General features: G+C 41.9%; 1 protein-coding gene across 1 annotated transcript in view; it reads left to right on the top strand.

The window, feature by feature from the left end:
• The first annotated feature begins 2,321 nt into the window (after positions 1 to 2,321).
• Positions 2,322 to 19,053, top strand: part of GC (GC vitamin D binding protein) — a 43,312-nt gene continuing 26,580 nt past the window's right edge. Inside the window, exons 1-3 of the mRNA XM_024108425.3 lie at positions 2,322 to 2,481; positions 16,190 to 16,259; positions 17,103 to 17,235. Of these exons, the coding sequence (XP_023964193.1) occupies positions 2,421 to 2,481; positions 16,190 to 16,259; positions 17,103 to 17,235 (264 nt within the window). The 5' untranslated portion in view covers positions 2,322 to 2,420. The remainder of the gene's footprint in view (positions 2,482 to 16,189; positions 16,260 to 17,102; positions 17,236 to 19,053) is intronic.

Raw genomic sequence — 19,053 nt, forward strand, 5'->3', positions numbered from 1 at the left:
TCTAGGCCTTTGTGCCCTCCATATGCACCAGCGCCAGGTACAATCTGACTCTTGAAAAACGTATAGTTTAAGGGCACACTCTGAACCCATTTGTGATGGTCTAGTGGAAAGGTGGCTGCTCTTGTAGCCTAAGAAGTGTCAGGTTCAAATCCCAGATGATTTAGGGGAAGAAATGTATGGTTAAGGTGCTGGCCTAGGACTTGTGAAACCTGAGTTCAGTTCCTTCCTTGTCTGACTTTGGGCAAATCAGTTAATTTCTCTGTGCCACAGTGCTGCATAGGGATAATAGGACTCTCCTACCTCATGGGGATCAATATACTGAAGATTATGAGATGCTATGTTAAGGAGGACCATATAAATACCAGACATGTACAGATGGTTGGAAGTTGTTCCATAGACTCTAAAGAGTTTTGGTGGGAGGGCTTAAATTCCTCCTATAACTTAAACTGAATACACTCCTGATGTCCAGTCCTAAGCTGTTTGTATTGTTGCTTTGTGCGCTTAAATGGCTTTGTAAAGCACTTGAGTGAAAGGCATTATGCAAGTGTCATTGATTGTCATGGTTTTGTACCTGCTAATCCTGCAAAATAAACTTCTGTTCGAGAAATTGAAACTAACATGAGGAGCGATTTTAAAATCTCCTGTGGCAGGGCTAGTTTAATAAAATCTCGGTAGCTATGTGGTATGGGTGGCATTGTCTCTGTTGCTTCCCATTTATGTGGTGAAGGCCACCACATCTGAAACAGTCACTAGTAATTTAAGCAGTTAGTCTTGTGTTTTTTATTGGGGGGAGGGGGGATTCTATGAACAGGGAAAGGCTGAGAAAAAAAATATAGGCTTTTTTAATTCAGTTCAAGCCCTGGGTGAGGCATCAAGCAGGAGCCAGTGACCCATAGCCTGGAAGGCCCTTAAAGAACAAATGTTAAGAAAAGTATATGCTAAATGTGCACCTCTTATTAGGAATGTGCAAGGGGGCTCAAGGTTTGGCATTTAGCCACATTCGACATATGAGACACAACCACAGTGGGGACCTAAGTTATCCTGGGAGCAATTCAGTTGGAATGGGGTTACTGGTGGGATGAATGGGGTTACAGGAGGGATGAATGCAACCTTGGGCACTGGGCAGCCATACTTCTGTTACCTGCAGCAGCTGCTATCCAGCGTTGGATGCCATTGAACCTCCCCGTCCCCCTTCACTTCTCTCTCACTACTCCCCAGGGGTGAGAGGAGGAGCCTACAGAAGTCTGCCGCCTTTCCCCATGGACAACATTGAGAGGGAGGGGCACTTTCATTTTCCCCATCCTGGAGGCCAAGGGAGCAGCCTTGTATCTTTCCCCTTCCCTATCCCATAGGCCATGGAAATGACAGCAGCCATGTTCTTTTACTCTCCTCCCCACGGAGACCAGAGAGAGAGCCAGCCCTCCTGGCATTCTTTCTTCTCTTCTTGAAAGAGATGGTGACTAGGATCCCCAGCTCAACAGGTTGAACACTGTTGGGTCTTCATGGGCAGATTGAGGAATGTACCGATGAACACATCCCTAGTTCTCCATTAGCTGAGCACAAAGCAGCAACCTCAACAGGGGCTCTGCTTCTTGTAGCACACTCCAAAAATACTCCAGTTATCACAGCACTAGCCAGGATGTGCATGTAAATCCAAATATTGCTGATCTTCAGGGAATTTGGCAAAACCACTTAGTTTGACTCCCATTGCTTGCTATTTTGGTAAAACTGATGTATTATTCCTTATTTAGTATATTTGCAAGTCACCTTTAATTCTCCAGCTGATAAAAATGGTGAATAAAGACATTGTTGTGTAATGGTCTGCGCGGGACTGTTAGATATCAGGAAGTGCTGACCAAATCCCAGTTTCGAGGGCAATGGGCAACTATCTTATTTTCTTCCTCACAAGGCGCTGTCAGAATCGGTTAATGTCCATAAAGCACTTTGAAGCTTAAAACTGCTGTGCAATAAGATGACACGTAGAATGTAGGTTTTCCACCTCGCTCGCTCGTGCTCTCTCTCACACACACACACACACACACACACACACACACACACACACACTTTTAAAATTCCTATTACATTGTTTTTGCATTAAAACATTGGTAGGATAAAGTTTGATTGGAATTGTATAGCTAGAATCCCAGTTTTGCAGAGTTAATAATAAAACCACAGTGATTTTTGGATACACTGGCATCGGTAAATGTCTATTTGTCTTTACTAGTCATTCCATTTTATCTCCACTAGACCAAGGATGCATGCCCTCTGCTCCTCGACCTAGATTAATCATTTATCGGGTAATTTGCAGTCATGTAATTGATATAAATGGCAGAACGACCGCTAGAGTGCTACCTTTGGGGAAACAATCTGCAGAAGACAAAGTGATTAAACCATCCCTTTAAACCCAGTGTAATTACAAAATGAAGGTAGTAATAGTCTTGCTGCTTGCTGCGGTATCGCTGAGTCATGCTGAACATAGAGGTAAGATGGCTTCCACTCTGCATTTCTTCTGTGAAACTTTCCATTTGAAAGGCTCCATCCAACTTCCATTGAAATCAAAGGAAAGATTTCTGTCAGTTTCAATGGAAGCTGGATCAAGTCCTCAAGCAGAAGAACTGTTTAGATAAAGACAATGGTATCGTTCAGCATGGGAGCCATTTCAGAAAAGTTCTAGGGGTGGCAAAGTTGTGTTAGCATATGGAACACGGGGTGCTTATTATATGATATCTTGCAAAGACTGGGTGGAGGCAAAAGTATGCGCCATTATGTCTTTTATAGACTTTGAAGCAGGGGGCAAACCAAGTTGGGGGGGGGGGGCAACTGCCCCTTTTACCCTGTAGCAAATGATGCCCCTGCTGTTAAGGTGTTTGATTTTTCAAAGGCACTAACAGGAACCTCTTCACATACTGTAGTGATTAGTGCAGTCGCACAATTGATTGGCATAACTAATAGAATCATAATCACTTATTTTAAAAGTGTTAATGAACTGAATTTTTAATTGCACTCTCAATATGACAAGAGTTTCTCACTGCAACACAAACTCAGAACGCATGAAATAGAAAACGTCTTGGTATGGCTCTGCATAGGCAATGGAACTTTGCACCTTTTTGCATCTGTGGCCAAGGTGGGTAGTGAACTAAACTTACTGGGCCAGCTCCTCACTGGTGTCAGTTGTAAACTACAACAATTACACCAGTTGAGGATCTGGCTCTTTATGACCTGATAGCTGTTCTGCGGCCTGTCCAAAAGGAATTGCTGCTCTCTCTCCAGTTCTTAGGGTTTGTCTGCACAGCCCACGGCAGTGAGCCTCCCAGCCCGGGTCAACCAACTCAGGGTTGCAGGGCTTGCACTAGCACTCTCAAAACAGCTTTGTAAACAGTGCTTTGATGTTGTGGCTTGGGCTGGAGCTTGGGGTTTGAAGACTGGGGTTGGGGGGGAGTGGGCTTCAGAGTGTCATCAAAATGACATATCACAATTGCCACCTTTGCAGGGAGTCTCAAACTGGGAAGCAAAGTCCTGATTGGGCACGAAGATTGATGTATCATCTTTGTCAGAAGTGGGGCACATTACTCAACAATGTGAAGGGAGAGATTGATTGCGTGGCTTTTGTTGGCCAGGCTAGGGGAGAAAAAGAACTTTAGTTCAAGGCTTTGACTCTGCCAGGAATGGATTCATGTGGAGAACACGACTCTCTCTAGGGCTTTCAGTCTGGTACCTTTTGCAAACACTTTTATTTGCTTTACAAAATGAAAGACTTTGAGTAGAAAGAGCAGGGCAAAACCACAAATTCTCACTTTGGTTACTTGGTCTGTAGTTTCAGACTCACAAATGAAGCTCTGCCAAAAAGAATATAAATTATAAATAAATAAACATATATTTATGTATTTTATCATTATTGCACACCAGTTTACGAAAGTGAAAATGAATTCCAGTAACCTTGCCCTTGAAAGCTGCCAAGTGGTGATATTAAAACTAATACTTGATCATGTTAGGAATATCTCCCCGGGGTTAGTCTCCGTACAAAACAACAAAAGAAAACTGGACATTAATAGATTCTACTTACTGCCATTTGCTTGTATTGATTCACAGAGACTTCTTGCTTAAATTTTTAACACTGCAAGTTTAAAAAGGAATATATGGTTATTTCACATTGCTGAACCAGAGTTGTTTTGGTTCTATGATTGAAAACCTTGCCTTTGATGCCAATATACAACTTGAGGGCTGATTTAATTAAACAATGCCCCAGAATCTGAAGTGTTACAAAACCTCTATTGGAATGAAAAATGCAGGAAACTAGAGATTTTTTTCCCCTCTCTTTGACAGGACAATCAGTCCTATAATTACAACTTTGTACAGCCTTGGCCGTTGTAATCCCACGAGGCCTGATCCTCAGCGGATTGTAAAGTGGTGTAACTCTACTGATTTAAATAGAACTGCAATTGACTTACATTATCTGAGGCTCTGGTCCATGATGGATTTTTTTCCCTTTCAAAAATCTAAAGTTTTATCATGAGATCTGAATGCTGCAGATTACCCAGCAATTAATATTGTAATTACTTTGGTTAATTGGGAAGTTAAAATGAGCAAATTTTCAGAAGCTATGAACTCTTAGTCAGATCTTCAGCTAGTGTACATCAACATCACTTCACTGAAGTTGAGCATCTGACTAAAAGTTATTGTCCCATCCTTGTTTGGGGACCTGCATAAAATGAGTTGTTGGTCTCAGCCCAATCACAGTGGACAAGTGCCTGTATGACAAAATTACCACTACCGCTCGCATTAATTGCAGCTTTGAGTGGCAGTCCCAACAGAAAATCCAAGATCTGAACGGACCAAAAAGACTCAACTATCTCACTCTCCATTTTTCCATATCTCCCTCTTTCAAACAGCCACAGTTAGACAGCTTGCATCAGCCACGTAAGAAACCAGGCTCACAACCAACGCATTCACTTGAAAGCATTTCACATCTTATTGACAAAGAAACAAAAAGGTCATCTCCAGGCCCACCCTGTGACTTGTGCCCTCTCATGCCATAAGAAACTTGAGCCCAATTCCTGTGGTTCGGGAGGATGGTGGTGAAAGTAGGGCCTAGTCCCTGTTGAGCAAATGCCATACAATGCTCTGCGGTGATCCCTCCAGGTAATCCAAGCAGCAATAATGGGGTTTGAAGGAAGGGTGTTCCATGCTGTCTCAGTAATGCAAGAGTTGGAAGGCAGTATTAATAGCAGGCAGTTCTCCTGTACATAAACGCTTTTCCCCACATCAGTATCATACCCTTATTAACCCATTCCGATTTTTTAAATTGCCAAAAAGAAGCCATAAATTAAGCTGAGCGCTTCACCCCTTTTGGGCATTAAAGAGACTATGGCATTTTTCACAAGAACTAAGGCTATAACTATGTGTCCCGGTGTCAGATCATTCCCATTCCACTATCTGGAGGTCCTCACAGCCGTTAAGCTGGAAAAGAGATTTGTCACTTCTGTCCTCATCATCTTCTTGGTGGTGTTTCTGTGCCCTCTCAAACAGCTGATGTGTTTCAGGTTGAAGGGAGCCAGCTACCTTTCAATGAGAGCTGAAGTGATATGTTAGCATGTCTGTTTAAATAAGTAACACACTCTGAGATCCTATGGGATGAAAACTATTTCTCCCTAAAACACAGTCTGCTCTGTAGTCCTACTACAACTGAACCCTGATCACTGGCATCATGCCACTCAAAGCACCATCTACACTAGCAAAAAGGTGTGTATTTAAAACATGATAGCTAACATGTGACCGCTAACACGTTTAAAAACCCTAGTGTAGACAGGACAAGTTATAGTGTGGACACGTTAGCTAGTCAAGGTGAGCTCTAGGGGAGAGTCTAAATTGCGGACCGTCCCTGAATGGAGTACGTACCATCAATGCTGCTCTGGGAAGCATTAATTTCCATAGTGTTTTCTGCCAGCAACTATATGGATTTCTGAGGAGATCATGCTGCCTATAGGAGCTGCTCCCCTGTTCTGCCCTAACCAGTTGGCCATACCCCTGAAATCATGCATACCCCCAGACAAGCATATCTCCCTCCAAGAGGCTGGCACTGGCTCAGGGCTGGAGGAAGTCATCTAGTTGCCAGTCTCTTCCACCCATGCTTCCCGACCACATTTGGCAGGTAAACGTGCTCATTTCCCTTCCAGTATGTCACAGAAGAGAGGAGAAGGCCCAGTGTGGTTCTCAGAGGTAGCTCTCTATCTGCAAGAAGGAGCTGTATGGAGCTGAATTTTGAGGGCAGGAGAAGAGGCTGTGGTGTTGGCCCTGGAAGACTATGAAGATGTCTAATCTAAAGACCTGATCACAAGTCAATAAAAAGATTTTCCCCTGATTTCAATGGGCTTTGAATGAGGTTCTTAGTGAGCAGGGGTTATTTGATTGAGCTGAGCAGCCATTTTATAAATCAAAATAACCTAACATGGCTGTATGTTTTGTTTGAGTCCAAGCCTCCACTTGTAATATAATGGTCTCTGTCCTTTTCACAGCTGGTGGACTATCATTAACACCTTATTTATAAGCACATACCAGATTATTTTATAAACACTGAGCAGCTGAATCCCATATTTATTTTGTCTCTGTTTAGCTGATTTAAGCGACAATATCAAAGTGTATCAGTGAGCAGCTATTCCAGGTCCAAAACATGTATTTTGTTTACTTTGGTTGTGAGTAGGGTGACCATATTTCCCAAAGAGAAAATGGGACACCACCAGCTGCTTGCCCGAGGGCACCTCCATGCTGTTGCCTGTCGCTGTAATCCTGCCGCCACCTGCCGCGCGCCAGGCTGTTGCCCAGTTGCTGGAACCCTGCTGGAACCAGTTTGCTCCGCTGCGCAATGCGGGGTCCCCTATGCATGCTGGAACACCGCTGCCCCCACAGCCCTGGCTCCCCGCTGTGGGGGTCTGGCATCTCTGCTCACCCCCTCCACACTGCACCACAATTTTTTGACAAGAGTGGGCATTTGTCCTGCCAACTGATCAAGTCAGAAAATGGGACAAATGCCTCCTTTTGGGGAAAAAGTCAGGACAGGTCTTAAAGAAGGGACTGTCCCGACCAAAACAGGACACATGGTCACCCTCGTTGTGAGGGGAAAGTGTTCTAACAGAGAGCTGTCACCCTCAGAGGCTACTTGTTCCAACAGGGGAGAGGGGTCAAACTTCTTTGACTCGAATAGATTAACAGGATACAGACTGATTAATATCTTATAGCTTGACACCTCGCCACACCAGCAGAATCATCACTTGTCTGTTGGGGACACATGAGCATAATCAGATAGCATCAGACTTTAATACAATCAAAAATGTCGAACACAAAGCAAACGATAGCACTTTGAAGCATTTCAGGAAACCTGGGGGTTTCCCCATCCATCTATCTAATTTGCGTCCTGCAAAGTCTATGCAGCTGATGCATTAAAATGCACTTTTGCTCTAAAAATGCCACCTTCTTACTAAGCAGCTATGCTACTTATGTGCATTCAGAATCTGATCATATTAATGATGAAAATAAGCTTTCGCTGCTTTTTATTCTGGTGCTTTGTTCTGCAAAGTCAACACAGTTGAGAGAGTGAGCTAAATTCTAGTCATCACCATCAGAATTGTTTAAGTTCTAAATGAGTTACATCTGTGCAACTGAGGGCATCATTTGACAACAGTGGGTTAGCAGAGACTTGATCATGGTCATGTTCCCTTCTGGCCTTCAAATGTATGAATTTTAGCCTACCACTCAACTGTACTTCATTTAAAGGGATATCACCCATTTTAATCCCAGAGATCCTTGCACTCTATGCACATTTGGTATCCTAATTTTTATTGTTGAAACTGTTTGCATCAGAAATAAAGAATCGTGACAGGGAGGTTTGAGAGAGCATTAATTTCACTACATGAATGGTTCTTACAACATAGTAAATGTCCAGCATTACTAATTTTAGTGTGTTTCCATTTGGGGTCTGTGTAGATCTTGGACTTTTATATCTTCAACCAGACCCAGACTTCCATAGGACTAGCTGGTTTCTAGATGTTGTGGGCCAGGTCCCCAGATAGTGTAAATCAGATTAGTTCTACTGAAGTTCCAATGGAACTGTGGTGATTTCCACCAGGTGGTGATCTGGGCTGTACACTTTTCACTGCCCACTGGTGCCCCGTATTCTTGTGTGATTCAGATTTTCTAAAGAATCTCCTGGAGCAAGTATTTCCAGAAATGGCAGCTTAAGGGTAAAAGAGAACATGGGAATTTTTTTCAAAAGTGCCTAAATCCTATTTTCAAAAGTGACTTAAAAGTCCAAGTCTCATTGAAAGTCAATCCGACTTAGGCTCCCAAATGCCCAAGTCATTTTTAAAAATGGAAGGTAGGGCCAGACATTAAAGATATTCTGGTTCCTAGAGATGCAAATAGATGCCTAGTGGGGTTTTCTAAAGTGACTAGGTTGGACCCAGAACCTCAAAGGTATTTAGGTGCCTAATTAAATTCAAAGGGAGTTAGTCAAAGATATTTAGGCCTCTACCTGGGCCTTAGGCATATGCACTGACATTCCACTTTCCCCAGGTGTGCTTGACCCTTGCTCCGCCCCAGGCCCTGCCCCACTCCACCCCTTCCCCCAAGGTTCCTCCCCTCCCCACCCCACCTCTTCCAGCCCCCATTCCGCCCCCTCCCCCGAGCGTGCCCCACCCTCGCTCCTCCCCCTCCTGAATGCTGCTAAACAGCTGATCCGCAGCAGGCGGGAGGGCTGCGGGGAAGGAGGAGGAGCTGATCAATGGGGCTGCTGGTGGGTGCTGAGCACCCACTATTTTTTTTTCCCGTGGGTTCTCCAGCCCCAAAGCAGCCATGGACTCGGCGCCTATGGCCCTAGGTGCTTTTGAAATCCTACTAGGCACCTATTCACATCTGTAGGTACCTAAAAACCTTAGCAAATCTGGCCCTAACTACCTAAGTGACTTTTGAAAATGGAACTTGGGCTCCTAAGTCACTTTGGTGCTTTTGAAAATTTTATCCTTTCAGCTTTTTGCAGTAACTGGATTCATCCTGTCTTCACTACAAACACCTTTCCGGGTGTGAAAGTCACTGTGAAAACAATGTAAATGTTACAGCAGAGTTTCTAAAATTATACTGATATTTAACCTGCTGGTACCAAATCCCACCCCAGACAGTTTGTAGCAAAATCAGGAGCACTTTACAGGGATTAGTGGCTTATTAATCATTCCTTTGGCACTTGCTGTAATTACATGAATCATAGTGCTCTCTGCTTAGGTTTGGTAATATGGGCACACTACATCATTTTATAGCAATTCCATTGCAATTTAGCATTAACGTTCACCTATTGCAAAGACTTATGGCAATTCATTTTCATTCTGTCTGTCCTGATGCTTGATATGTCTTTTAATAAATCCATTCAATCCTGTGCGTTTTCCAGATTGAACATAAAATCGAGAGCTCCCTTTCAAACATATATGGTTCATAGCACCCTCTATTGGTTCTTATTACAACAGCAATTGATTTCCATGTATCCGGTGCAATCTACACCTTTGTGCAGCCAGCGTTGCAGCTGAAAAAAATGAAAGCCAATACAGAAAAAGACTAACATCAATAAAACAAGGGTAAATTTCTTCTAAGTGCCTAAATGACTTAGAAGACGGAGTCCTATTTTCAGAGGTGACTTAGGAACTTAGCAGCCTCAGTCTCATTAAAAGACAATGGGACCTAGGCTGTAAGTTAGTTAGGCACTTTTGACAATTGTGTCTCTAGACAATTAGAGGGAGATATTCAGAAGCACCTTTTAATTTTCTTTTTTCAATGGGAGCTGGAGCCCTAATTCCTTTTGAAAATCCTAGTCTTCAGTGATGGCCACTAAACAAAACACGAAGACAGATGGATAGATAGAGTTGATGAAGTAAGAGAGAATGTCTACCTAATTTCTTTAACTAAAACTCTAATTGGGCCTGCTTCTTCTTTCACACTGGCTTTACACTGGTGTAACGGCATTGATTTCAACAAAACTACGAATGGGGTGTCAGCTGTCAGAGAACCCCTGAAGAAGAGCTCTGTGGAGCTCAAAAGCTTGTCTCTCTCACCACCAGAAGTTAGTCCAATAAAAAATATTAGCTTGCCCACCTTTTCTCTCAGATAACCCTTTACTATTTTTATTAGATTGTCCTGAAAACCCTGTTTCTTATAAAAGCCAGAAAGAAAACGGTCATCACCTATCACCCAACCTGATAATTTAAGAACTTTTTTAGTACTAATGAAAGGAGAACCCCCTTCAACAATAGTCACTATTAAACTCAAAATAAAAATAGAGAAGAGGGAAAAGGAGAAGAGCTTAATATCACAGAGTTTTGATAGGACCACCAATAAACAGGTTACCTACCTTAATGTAAGAAAAACAGAAGTTTGGACCTAAATGTGAAACAATGAAAGACTTTAATTGACACTATCAAATGACAGGATAGAAGAGGAAGACTAAGAGTAGAAAAGCATCAACCGCAATATGTGATTAATACCATAAAGCTGCAGAAACTGACTGGTAGCAGGTCTCATTGATACAGTTTTAGGCACTTCCATAGGGCAATTTTATAATTGTGTATTTTGTGTATATATATTTTGTGTTTTCACGTGTGCTGGCTACATCTCATCTGTAACATCAAGTGATTAGACAGGGTACCAAACATCAAAGTCCTGGACAAGAGCTGTAGGACTAGCACTGAATCCCTAATTATACAGGTGCAACTTTACTGGGCTTGTACATATGGGTAATACATGCCTCCCAAAGTCATATTTTATGGACAATTGAAAATGGGAGCATGTATGCTGGAAGGCCAATGAATATGATATAAGGACACTCTCAAAGCTCATTTAAAAGCTGGCCAAGTTGACCCCAGCACATGGAAAGCTGCTGCTGATAGACCAAGATGGTGGCAGACCTACTGGTCTGCAGTTAAAGCCATTGAGAACAGCAGAACAGAAAAAGCCAAAGAAAAGTGCGAGCCAAGAAAGCAGGCTGTGGCAAAAACAAGTGAGCATGTCTGCCTGATGTGCAGATACATCTGCAGATCCTTCATTGACTTATATTTGCACTGAAAGACACACTGAAAAAAACTGTCTCTTGTACATTGACTACAGTGGGAGTCTCCAATATATACTAATTTCTCTCTGACTAAGTTGTAAAGCAAGTTTTATAAGGTTTTTGTGATAAAAGAACGTATCTGTTAGTAATTATCAGACATGACCCCACATTTTTCAGGATTAGCCGGACTAGGATAAAAGAATGTCACCCATTAAATTGTAATGTGCACACATTTTGTATGCAATTTTCTCTAGGGGTGAATGGGAGCTGCTGGTTCCCAGCTCTTTGAAACTAGGGCTATAATTTTATTTAGATGTGTAAACACAGACTTCAGAGCTACAACTACATACCATATGGAAAAACATGAATGGGTCTTCCAGAAACCTGATCAAATATAGCCAGCGAGTTCTGTAACAAACTGAAAATGCAGCAGTGCTGTCTTCTCTATTCCCTTTTGCTCTCCTTCCCTAAAGAAATATTCTAACGCTCTAATATATGTTCTGTTTTGATTTGTAATGGTCAAAAAAAAGAAAAACACCTTCCACCTTTCTCAGTCTGGCCACGTCCTACTACTTCCCCGGCTCCAAAGAGAACAGGGATTCCCTTGTACTGAAGAATCCCTGAGCTCTTGACCTCTCCCCTCTCTCCCATTCCATCCTCCTCCCTGGGCCCACACAGAGGATATGTGATCCTCTTTTCCTTTCCCCCACTCCTATAAGCCTTGGGGCTCAGTGATTTGGTCACTTGGTGACTCACCATACCTTGAAATGGTTTTCTGACGCTAATATTCATGGAACGTTCTATACACTCAGATCACTGATAGGGTGCCTACAGTTTTAACCTCACGCTGACAAAGCCTTTTTGTGTGGTGGTCAGGTTAATGGGACTGTCCCTCACTCAGATTGCTAATAACCTGTGTCCTGCACTGGGAATTGTATATTGATGGCTAAATGAAAAGAAAGAGAGGGGGGAAATCATTTATTTATAGGAAATTTTGAGCATGTGTTTTAAAATTCAGCCAGAGATGAAGAAAAGTTTATTTTAAAAAAAAATTAAATCTATCATATTGGAAACTGAGGTCTAAATTATACTCCTGAGTGGGTCTCCCACTGATTTTAAAAGAAGTCTTTCTCCAAAATGACAATACATTCATTTCCAGAATGGTTTCCCCACCCACACTAGGATCCTTGCCCTTCCCTAGGACGCCAAGGGCCCAACTCTGCCACCATTACTTGCATTGGGTAGTACATAACTCCATGAGTAGCCCCATGGGAAACACCAAGCGGGTAGGTGGGGATGGGAGGGAAATGGGCGGAGCCAATGCATAAGCCAGCACTGTTGGATCGGTGCAGGGGAGGTTATAATTTGCTACTGATGTGTGCCAGCAACAAATGAGTCTCTGCCAGAAGTAAGTGGGGAAGGTGGAAAGGAACTGTGCCTTTTTTTCTTCCCTGGGCTGCTTTTACACCCCATCCCTCAGGCTTGTGGCAAAGTCAAAAATTTAGCTCTCAGTAAAACAGGCTCCAATTAGCATTATGCTAAGCTCCCCACTTTTCATTTTGTGGCCAAGTTAAAATTTTCACAAACACTCACAAAGACAAACTTTGTGTTTGCCACAAGTAAGCATGGCTTTTCATGACAAAGATGCCCTTATTCTATATTTACCTCAGCTGGAAATTGGCCATTTCTGTCTGCCTGCTTTTTTATTTTTTTAACAAAATGTTCCCTAAGCAGAGAATTGCCTCATGACATCTGTGCATGAAGAATGGCCTCTAGCATGAAGAGCTTCACACATCCTTCTCCGCTGCCGTCTAAAGCAGATAAATGTGAGTGTAACGCAGCAAAGAGGCAGATGAGATGACTGGATCATTCCAGCCCTGCTAGTAGCTTGAATTATTCAAATGAAGACAGATCAGGCACTGAGCAAACTGGAATTTCATCAGACCAACAAGATGAGGTTCTATATTTAAAAATGCTGTCATTTTCCCTCTGATTTTTTTCAAGCATCATTTAAATTCTGAAAATGCCCTGTAGTACCTGTTAAGTGCCTTACAGAGAAGAATTTAGTCATTCCATGTGCATTCAGCCTGAGGTGAAGTGTTTACTAAGAGAGACAGATTTCAGAGTGGTAGCCGTGTTAGTCTGTATCAGCAAAAACAACGAGGAGTCCTTGTGGCTAACAAATGTATTTGGGCATAAGCTTTCTTGGGCTAAAACCCACTTATTTCCATGTACATTGGCCAAACCGGACAGTCTCTATGTAAAAGAATAAATGGACACACATCTGACATCAAGAATTATAACATTCAAAAACCAGTAGGAAAACACTTCAATCTCCCTGGACACTCAATGACAAACTTAAAAGTGGCAATTCTTCAACAACAAAAAACTTCAAAAACAGACTCCAACGAGAAACTGCAGAACTGGAATTAATTTGCAAACTGGACACCATCAAATTAGGCCTGAAGAAAGACTGGGAGTGGATGGCTCACTACAAAAAAAGACAACTCCCACCTGTTTATGCTCTCTGTATGTGTGTATATATATCTCCTCAATATATGTTCCATTCTATATGCATCCGAAGAAGTGGGCTGTAGTCCACGAAAGCTTATGCTCTAATAAATTTGTTAGTCTCTAAGGTGCCACAAGTCCTCCTGTTCTTTTTACAAAAAACTAATTTCCCCCTGCTGATACTCACACCTTCTTGTCAACTGTTTGAAATGAGCCATCTTGATTACATTGGCCTCATTAGCTCTACAAAAGTGATTTTTCTTCCCTGGATATTCCCCCCCTTCTTGTCAACTGTTGAGAATAGCCCACTTCCACCTTAATTGATTTAGCTCGTTAGCACCGACACCCCACTTGGTAAGGCAACTCCCATCTTTTCATGTGCTGTGTATTTATACCTGCCCCTGTATTTTCCACTCCATGAATCTGATGAAGTGGGTTTTAGCCCACGAAAGTTTATGCCCAAATAAATTTGTTAGTCTCTAAGGTGCCACAAGGACTCCTCCGTTGTTTTTGTTTACTAAGAGTGTGTCCCAGTACATCAATGATGCATTAGGTAAGCTTTTCTCAGTTGTGCAGTCTTATGGGAACCTCCAGACAGTCCTTAATGGAGCTCTATCCATTAATAGAGCTCATTATGGTTCATGTCTCCTACCTATGGGGGCAGGGAAGGAATTCTCCACGTCTTTACACTGTCATATCTAGTGCCAAGGAACAACAAGGGAGTCTAAGCCACACACTTCCCGCCCCCACCCTCAATCAATGGGGAGACATTGTGTAAGTGAGAGCCAGGAAGAAAGCAATACTGATTTGCTATGGCAGCTACTGCAGAATAAAAAGCAGCAGCAATCCTATTCCTAACCCAGGAGCGCTACAAAAAAGCATTTGCCGGGGTTCATAATCCATGTTCTTTTGTTTTAGTGCAGTTCTACACTGGGTCACCTCGCCTTCATCTTCACGCTTTTGCGCAGTAGAGCCGACTTTCCTAAGTTTGCTTGTGTCACTTCTCAGGGCTCCTGCTCTCTGAGGCAGCAGGTCCTGCTTTTCATACATTTTTTTTTGTCTGCCTTTCTCTTCCTGGGGAAGTACAGTATGGTCACAGAACTCACTCCTGCTGTTCAAATGGGCCTGCTTTTCCATTACAAACATTCATACGGGAAAATCTGCTTATTAAAAAGGGCGTCGGCCAGCATACCGGGAAGACAATTTTACAGGATCCATTGCTATTGTGTTTAGGGCAGGCAGATGGTAGTGATGCCACCTGATTTCTGTGTTAAGCAGAAGACGATTCAAAAGCTCATTTGAAACTGGCAACAAAACTATAGTTTGTAAGAAATAGCAGGAAGTCAGATGCTTGCTGGAGATGGAAACCACCTTCTGAGTAGTACTTTATAATTGTATATTATTTGTACCTGAGCTATTATGGGGCTGTCCAAATTATCCTGATTTTCAAAGTTCAGTGTGTACCTTTTTTGTATGGACAAATACACTTTCTAGAACCATGCACTGAATTAACTAGGGGTGGAACCAATAGGGTTTCATTACAATTAATTGGAATTCTGTGAAAATTTCTCTGAGCCTACAGTGTCAAATTTAACAGAGAAATATGTTCTTTGTAGAGTTGTGGGGCTTTTCAGGAGGTGGTTTGAGGAGTTGGTTTGTTTTACACCATTCTGTGGAAATCTGCAGCAGGGATATAATTCTGTATTGAACTCTACAGGCTGTTTTGAACCATCATATGTTATTTTGTATTAAATGCTATTGGGATGAAACTCATCCCCATACAGCGGGCCTGCACAAGCTTTCTGTGCCACTAGAATCCTATTTTGAGGGCTTAAGAGGGAACTCATTGATACTTAGAAATTGATGCTGGCCCTTGGCACAGGGATGAATTTCACCCCACTGCTTTTCTACAAAGATACCCTAACAACACATGCACCTAGACAGTTATTTTCTAATTATAATAGTGGGAAAATGTGTTTTTTCTTTTTCCAGACGAGATGGCTGGAATGTGGGAATAGACATGTCATCCCCTTTCCATTTAAAAAATAAACCAACATTAATTCATTCTCTCTCTCTCTTGTATCTTCTCATTTTGGAAAGAAGGGCCTGATCTAAAGCCCATTGAAGTAACAAAAAGAACAGGAGTACTTATGGCACCTTAGAGACTAACAAATTTAGTCTGAGGTGGTACAAGTATTCCTGTTCTTTTTGCGGATACAGACTAACCTGAAGTAACAAAGACTCCTATGGACTTCAGTGGCCTTTGGACCAGACCCTCAAGAACATACAGATTCTATTATAATAGGTTTTTACACTATACTCATCACCATGGATCTGAGCACCTTCCAGAACCTCAGTAAGGAACGTGACTAACATTTGGTTATGTTGTTTGTTCTCTCGTCCTTTCCCAAAAAGAGAGATTTGTGCAGTAGACTATGTTGTTTGGGTAGGGTTTTTCTGGTGTGTTTTTTGTTTTGGTCTCACTCAAGCCCATCTTTGTCTTCAAGAGGACAGAGTGAGATATGCTTTGTTTTCTTGTGTGTCTGTTTTATCAAAACAAGTAATTGATCATAAATCCTCCTGTGACTGATTTTGCAGGTCGAGACTACGTACGGGACAAAGTCTGTCAAGAATTCAACAGCCTGGGAAAAGACAACTTCCGATCTCTGTATGTACCCCCCAGAACACTGAAGCATTGACTTTGAATCCAGCCTGCTAACACACCGCACACAAACCAAGTTAAAGAAAATGATTATAAAAAGAAAAAATAATGTTAGACGGTTTAACTATAATTAAACTTTCTAAAGGGGGAGTCCTATTGATTTCAGTGGGACCACTCACACGAACAAAGTTAAACACCTGCATCTTTGCAGGATCAGGGCCTTAGACTGTCAGTTGTTTGTCTGCCTTGAATTTTCAAAAGAAGTGAATTACCTGAATCCTATCTCATTTTAATGGAATGTGGGTGCCTAGCACCCTTAGGATTTGAAAATCCCAGCCTTCTACTTCAATGGCAGCATCTGTCTCTCTGACCCCAGCTACACTGCTATTTTTAGCAAGCTAGGTGGCGCAAAACTAGCATGTGACTATCTGAGCTGGGAAATGCTCCCAGCTGCAGTTGAGATGTACCCTTAGACATTTAACTGCCTGATCTACAGCGACTATCAGTACTTAGGCACGTATGTGACATCAGATGTATCCATAGAGAATTATAGAAGGAAATCTGTGTCCACAATTACTTCTGGCTGCAAAGCTGTGGAGCAAACTGGAAGCCTGGATACAGGCATGCTGAAAATAAGGCTCTACAGCTATAGCACAGATTCTGATGACATTTTAAAGAAAAAATGTTGCTTTAAAAGAAAACCCTTATTCTTATTTCAGACCCAGAGCTGCTATTCTTCGTGTAAAACTTGTAACTGCAATCGGACAGATTTATGTCAACAGGGTTTCAGTGAAAAATAAACACTTCCCCAAACTTGCCCTGAGATCTTTGCCTTCTTTTTGCTCTCAGAGCAATCATCATGAACAGCAAGAAATTCTCCAATGCCACCTTTGAACAGATCAGTCACGTTGTGAAAGACGTGGTCTCCTTGGCAGAAACGTGTTGTGTCAAAGGGGCTGACCCCATCTGCTATGAAACTGGGGTAAGTCATGCTCTATAGAATCATAGTATCTTAAACACGATGCATTTATTAAAGAAAACAGCGTCTAACGCTAGACAAAGAAACCGGCTTCCATACAGCTTTGCTCTCAGCTTTTTCTCCCTTGTCTACCAGGCCCCATCCTGTATGATGACAAAGGAGATCCATTCCAATTTAGGCTTAAATAGTTTCTTGTAGCATTTTTTTTGTACATTTTAATACCATGCTATTACCAGCTATAAATGACCTCTTCTGGGGAGAGGGAAATTTTTCCAAGTCTCTGGTCTCTGCTACGTTCTTCCCCCTTTTTTTTTTCTCCACTCTCTTGTTGTCAGTCAATATCTCTTATACCCTATTCCATAGCTTTGCGCAGACTCAGTTACCAAGTTACCTCATCTGTGAACTTATCCATTCTAAACCCCTGACTAAACATTTTTATGCACAAATCACAATAATTAACCCAAACAAATACATTTTTGCTTACCTTGCTAAAACTTATTTTTACTTGTCTTATTTATATCATCTGCTCTCTGCTGTTAATCCCACTGGCTCGTTCCAGTTGTTTTAATCTTACTGGTCTGTTTTTGTGGCCTTGGGTTTTTGCTTGTCTTGGGAGCACCTTAAACTTAACAATTCCCTCATGACGCTCTGTTTCACTTTGCTATTTACACAGACCACGGTTTTACAAAGCAAGACACACAAACCAGGTTTCAGGGTTGTAAAAACTCTGAAGTTTTTCCAGCTACATTCAGGAATGCTGCATCATCAGAGACGCACACAAATTCCTTTCTATTGTCTTATAGTACTACACCTAATATTCATGTCCCTAACATTATTTAGTATGTATATATATATATATATTTGACACAATTTATTATGCAGTTTCCCAAGAGCACTATCTGGAATTCTGAATGGCATACAGAGGCATCTACTGGCTGAATAATATATTGCACATAACCATATCATTACATTCTTACCAGAGAGAAACAATGTGATGATTCCAATTTATGTACAGTTATGTATGTGCAATGTTATTTACATTCCAATGAAAGTTTCAGGAGAAAATGGTGGAGAAGTCTGAGGGGAGGTGAATACGTATGGAAACATCTTGAAATTAATTTAAAAGGTAACGTGGACTATGGCTGAAAGGTGGTGGGGTTTATTGTCTGTTCGGTGCATACATGTAACTCTCATTAATATTAATGGAATTTAATAGAGCTGGGATCCAGCTGCAAAAATCAGGTCTGGATCCAGATTTCAAGCAGCTTGTCATGTGATGGTGGTTAAGAGTCACAGAAAGGGTTACATTTTCCTGGAATAAGGGAAATGGTATTATCCCTAAAGTTATTGTGACCCTTCTTTCCTTCAACCCTATGCTTCACTTCAGAGCTTCTGCCTAGAACCTGCCGCTGGCACCTTGCTACATATTTAAAGGAACAATACACATAACCTCATGTTGCTAAAAGATTGAGGTATCCTGATCCAAGCTTTTGGGTTGGGACCATCTCTATTTTTTATTTTTGGCAAGTCACTGTCCCACCTTGTGCCTCAGTTTCCCCATCGGTACTATGAGGATAATCATTGTGACCTCCTCTGTAAAGTGCTTTGAGACCTAAAAATGAGAAGTGCTATATAAGAACTTCTATATATAAGTGATATATATATCAACCTCAGCCTAGATCAAGCCACACAAGCGGTCCATTTCCTGGACACTACTGTGCTAATAAGCGATGGTCACATAAATACCACCCTATAACGGAAACCTACTGACCGCTACACTTACCTACATGCCTCCAGCTTCCATCCAGGACACACCACACG

Source organism: Chrysemys picta, chromosome 5 (genome assembly GCF_011386835.1).
Source record: "Chrysemys picta bellii isolate R12L10 chromosome 5, ASM1138683v2, whole genome shotgun sequence".
NCBI classification, from domain to species: Eukaryota; Metazoa; Chordata; order Testudines; family Emydidae; genus Chrysemys; species Chrysemys picta.